Genomic DNA, 6,000 nt, shown 5'->3' with positions numbered 1-6,000 from the left:
TAGAACTGAATAGAACTGAATAGAAACTGAACTAGAAAAAAATGAACTAGAATGAACTAGAATGAACTAGAACTGAACTAGAACTGAACTAGAACTGAACTAGAACTGAACTAGAACTGAACTAGAACTGAACTAGAACTGAACTAGAACTGAACTAGAACTGAACTAGAACTGAACTAGAACTGAACTAGAACTGAACTAGAACTGAACTGAACTGAACTAAACTGAACTAGAACTGAACTAGAACTGAACTAGAACGAACTAGAACTGAACTAGAACTGAACTAGAACTGAACTAGAACTGAACTAGAACTGAACTAGAACTGAACTAGACTGAACTAGAACTGAACTAGAACTGAAATAGAACTGAACTAGAACTGAACTAGAACTGAACTAGAACTGAACTAGAACTGAACTAGAACTGAACTAGAACTGAACTAGAACTGAACTAGAACTGAACTAGAACTGAACTAGAACTGAACTAGAACTGAACTAGAACTGAACTAGAACTGAACTAGAACTGAACTAGAACTGAACTAGAACTGAACTAGAACTGAACTAGAACTGAACTAGAACTGAACTAGAACTGAACTAGAACTGAACTTGAACTGAACTAGAACTGAACTAGAACTGAACTAGAACTGAACTAGAACTGAACTAGACTGAACTTGACTGAACTTGAACTGAACTAGAACTGAACTAGAACTGAACTAGAACTGAACCAGAACTTTTACATATGTGGCCACAAAAAAACTCCACCCTCGTTAATTGGTATTTACATGTGCACATATAGATTTATGTTGAAAACAATGAATTTTGTTATTTATAAGCTTTGGCCTTTATTTTATATCCTCTTTACTATTGTTATAGTATGCATACATAGACGTGTTTTATGTATGTATGCATGCATATGTGAATAGCTATTTTTCTACGCTTTGTTCTATTGTCCACTTTTTTGTAGTTGTATTTAATTGTTCTTTTGTGTTCAACATTTGATAATTTTTTAATGAAAAAAATATACACTTTTGTTCATATGTACATACATATGTATATTGTACATATATTCACATTAAAATTATTCCATGCTAAAGTGCATATTCATTAGCAGTGTTCAAAGAGAAGGTTGTAAATTTTAACAATCTAATTAATTTTACAAAAATTTAAAAAATGACTTCTAAATTAAAATTTTGCAATAATTGTATTGACGTCTACTTAAGTGAGATTAATACTTAGTAAATTTATATTTCTTCTTCAAATTATCTAGGACCTACCTAATTGACCTACCCACACAACCACATACATACATACATACCCATATCTGTATGTATGTATGTTGCTACTTTTAATTTTTGCTAAATAATGGAGACATTAAAATGTCATAAGCTTCCGTTAAAATTAGAATGAGTATGTGTTTATGATATTTTTGTATTAGTAGTAATGATAACAGGGACCGGGATTTCAAGCTGGAACAGCAGTTGTGATGGCAAAATAAATATTATTGTACAATTGTTCATAAGGTATTATTTAGAAATGATAATATTGTTATTTTAACGTTTTTTACTTGTCATTAAACTTGTCTTTACCACCTTATAATCTGTCCCTTTACCTTTACTGTTATTTAGAGGGTGCAAAAGTCATTAAAATATTAACCATCAGATACTGTCTATTTGTATTGTATTTCAAAATAAATAAATGTTGTATGTAAAAAGGACAACAGGAGCCATGTCCCAAAAACCAATTCATTTATTGTTATAAATGCTCCAAGGAGAACTCATTAAACTTTTATCATTATCAAAATTTGAATTTCATTTATATTTTCATATTTGCTGAACCTAGTCTAATCGATCAAAAGGACCGAGACCAACTTTTGGAAATGTGCTCGTATGCCTGCAAGACACACTTACGTTTCTCCCTCGAATCGGCATTCTCCGATCGTATGGACAATCCAGGCGCTAAACTAACCGACGATGATTTACGCAACCTTTTCTTTGGTAACTATTTAGAACCAGATGCCGAACCGAAAATCTACGATGAATGTGAAAACTATAATAAATTGGAAAAACTAATGCATTATTATTTACGTGACTATAATGGCTTTTCAAGTACACCAATGGATTTGGTTTTATTTCGTTTTGCCATTGAACATATATCGAGGTAAGTAATGGAATAGTTACTTTATGGGAGTTTTTTTTTTAATAACATTGGTTGTTTGTATCGATCTTAGTTGTCGTTTTTACGTTATGGCAAGCAATAACTATAAATGGTAAATGAACATTTATTAGTATGCGCCGTGGGTGTTGAAAATAGTAGATTTGAAAGGGCGACCCAATAGAAATTTTTAAGTTCAATAATTCCAAAATCATAACGTGAACTAGAAATAAAATCAAACTAAACAAGAACTGAACTAGAACTGAACTAGAACTGAACTAGAACTGAACTAGAACTGAACTAGAACTAAACTAGAACTGAACTAGACTGAACTAGAACTGAACTAGAACTGAACTAGAACTGAACTAGAACTGAACTAGAACTGAACTAGAACTGAACTAGAACTGAACTAGAACTGAACTAGAACTGAACTAGAACTGAACTAGAACTGAACTAGAACTGAACTAGAACTGAACTAGAACTGAACTAGAACTGAACTAGAACTGAATAGAACTGAACTAGAACTGAACTAGAACTGAACTAGAACTGAACTAGAACTGAACTAGAACTGAACTAGAACTGAACTAGAACTGAACTAGAACTGAACTAGAACTGAACTAGAACTGAACTAGAACTGAACTAGAACTGAACTAGAACTGAACTAGAACTGAACTAGAACTGAACTAGAACTGAACTAGAACTGAACTAGAACTGAACTAGAACTGAATAGAACAAAGAACTGAACTAGAACTGAACTAGAACTGAACTAGAACTGAACTAGAAACTGAACTAGAACTGAACTAGAACTGAACTAGAACTGAACTAGAACTGAACTAGAACTGAACTAGAAACTGAACTAGAACTGAACTAGAACTGAACTAGAACTGAACTAGAACTGAACTAGAACTGAACTAGAACTGAACTAGAACTGAACTAGAACTGAACTAGAACTGAACTAGAGAACTAGAACTAGAACTGAACTAGAACTGAACTAGAACTGAACTAGAATGAACTAGAACTGAACTAGAATGAACTAGAACTGAACTAGAACTGAACTAGAACTGAACTAGAACTGAACTAGAACTGAACTAGAATGAACTAGAACTGAACTAGAACTGAAACTAGAACTGAACTAGAACTGAACTAGAACTGAACTAGAACTGAACTAGAACTGAACTAGAACTGAAGAACTGAACTAGAACTGAACTAGAACTGAACTAGAACTGAACTAGAACTAGAACTGAACTAGAATGAACTAGAACTGAACTAGAACTGAACTAGAACTGAACTAGAACTGAACTAGAACTGAACTAGAACTGAACTAGAACTGAACTAGAACTGAACTAGAACTGAACTAGAACTGAACTAGAACTGAACTAGAACTGAACTAAACTGAACTAGAACTGAACTAGAACTGAACTAGAACTGAACTAGAATGAAAGAACTGAATAGAACTGAACTAGAACTGAACTAGAACTGAACTAGAACTGAACTAGAACTGAACTAGAACTGAACTAGAACTGAACTAGAGAACTGAAATGAACTGAACTAGAACTGAAACTAGACTGAACTAGAACTGAACTAGAACTGAACTAGAACTGAACTAGAACTGAACTAGAACTGAACTAGAACTGAACTAGAACTGAACTAGAACTGAACTAGAACTGAACTAGAACTGAACTAGAACTGAACTAGAACTGAACTAGAACTGAACTAGAACTGAACTAGAACTGAACTAAATGAACTAGAACTGAACTAGAACTGAACTAGAACTGAACTAGAACTGAACTAGAACTGAACTAGAAACTGAACTAGAACTGAACTGAACTAGAACTGAACTAGAACTGAACTAGAACTGAACTAGAATGAACTAGACTGAACTAGAATGAACTAGAACTGAACTAGAACTGAACTAGAACTGAACTAGAACTGAACTAGAACTGAACTAGAACTGAACTGAACTAGAAACTGAACTAGAACTGAACTAGAACTGAAACTAGAAACTGAACTAGAACTGAACTAGAACTGAACTAGAACTGAACTGAACTAGAATGAACTAGAACTGAACTAGAACTGAACTAGAACTGAACTAGAACGAACTAGAACTGAACTAGAATGAACTAGAATGAACTAGAACTGAACTAGAACTGAACTAGAACTGAACTGAACTAGAACTGAACTAGAACTGAACTAGAACTGAACTAGAACTGAACTAGAACTGAACTAGAATGAACTAGAACTGAACTAGAACTGAACTAGAACTGAACTAGAACTGAACTAGAACTGAACTGAACTAGAACTGAACTAGAACTGAACTAGAACTGAACTAGAACTGAGCTAGAACTGAACTAGAACTGAACTAGAACTGAACTAGAACTGAACTAAAACTGAAAGAGATCTACCAGGAATGAACTATGATAGCTCTTGTGAGCAAAATTTTGAGTCGAGCCCTTTATTAGCTAGATATCCGTGTTTATTTATTTCTTTTTTTACGATGTTTCATATAACCGGTTGCCCTATTTTCCACATTCTTACTCCGTACATATGCTCATGCATATGTATTCATACCAAATGTGCATAACAATTCATTTGCATCTAGATTTTTTCCATTATTTTACTTTTTTACCGTTTTATTATTATTTTTTTTCTTGAATTTTTGTTCTTTTTTCCATTTGTCGTTTTCTAGAGTTTCACGAGTTCTACAAATGCCACGCGGTAATATTTTAATGGTCGGTATGGGTGGTTCTGGTCGACGTAGTTCCTGCCGTTTGGCTGCTCACATTGCTGATTGTAGATTAATGACAGTGCAAGTGACAAAAACTTATACACAACAAGATTGGCGTGAAGATTTAAAAAAGATATTGATGAGCGCTGGATTTAATTTAAATCATACGGTTTTTCTTTTCTCTGATTCACAGGTAAAGTATCAGATTGTGGAAAGTAGTAGAAAATATAATGAAGTAATATTATTTTTATTACTACTCAGTTATGATAAATAAGAAAAATAAAACAATATATTACCAATATAATTTCGGTATACTGAGGCACAGTGGGGCAGAATGGAAATTTTTTGGAAATAAATCTGGCATTTCTAAACGGCTGATCCGATCGGGATAAAATTTGGCGTGAGCGTAGCCAAGGAGTATTCGAGTTTAAGTTTTGAAGATGAACCCTGCAGATGCCCCAGGGACGGCGCTGTGGCGGCTCAAAGTAGGGTACCTACGACATGTAAAATTTTTAAACTCGTGCCATTTTTTTGTTTTTCACCCAAATACAAAGATTTTTATATTTTGTGAAAGCGCTCGACGAGATCTTGACATACTACTTATCTCTGGACATACTACTTATCTCTTATAATATCCGAGTTATAGGCATTTAAAAATTTAGTGATACAAAATTTACCATACCTTGGTCCGCCTTTTTTTGAATACCGGGCGTAATTTTGGACCAAATGGACTCAATTTTTTCTTGTTAGTTAGACAACAAAATTTCCAATAATATGCAAAAAATTCAGATCAATATTGTTTACAGATCCAAAAATATACGTTTTTTAATCTAAAAATTCAAAAAATTTTAGATTTTTGGCGTTTTTTTGCCAAAAATGTGTCTTAACTCTTTTATTAATAAAATAAAATTTTTATTAAGAACATATAACAATTTTATAGTTTTCTAAAAGGTATCTTTACGCAGAACGCTTTGGCGTAAAAAACTTGTCCTATTTTTTGAAAATGTTGCCACTGCGTCCTTCCGAATATGACCTATTTTTTATCAAAACTTCAACTTTGGGCGACATGTTCTAAAATCCCAAAGCTGAGATCAGAAAACTGAAAGCAGTTTTGGAAACCTCAATATG

At 33.2% G+C, this 6,000-nt stretch overlaps 1 protein-coding gene across 1 annotated transcript in view; it reads left to right on the top strand.

Annotated features, from left to right (window-relative positions):
• The first annotated feature begins 1,870 nt into the window (after positions 1-1,870).
• LOC119600917 (dynein heavy chain 3, axonemal) overlaps positions 1,871-6,000 on the top strand; it is a 61,941-nt gene continuing 57,811 nt past the window's right edge. Inside the window, 2 exon segments of the mRNA XM_037951507.1 lie at positions 1,871-2,153; positions 4,834-5,065. Of these exon segments, the coding sequence (XP_037807435.1) occupies positions 1,873-2,153; positions 4,834-5,065 (513 nt within the window). The 5' untranslated portion in view covers positions 1,871-1,872.

Source organism: Lucilia sericata, unplaced genomic scaffold, assembly GCF_015586225.1.
Source record: "Lucilia sericata isolate MDLA Ls3-8-SP2 unplaced genomic scaffold, ASM1558622v1 Contig000127F_arrow, whole genome shotgun sequence".
In the NCBI taxonomy this organism is placed as follows: domain Eukaryota; kingdom Metazoa; phylum Arthropoda; class Insecta; order Diptera; family Calliphoridae; genus Lucilia; species Lucilia sericata.
The sequence above is the reverse complement of the archived record's forward strand: the minus strand, read 5'-3'. Positions and strand labels throughout refer to the sequence as shown.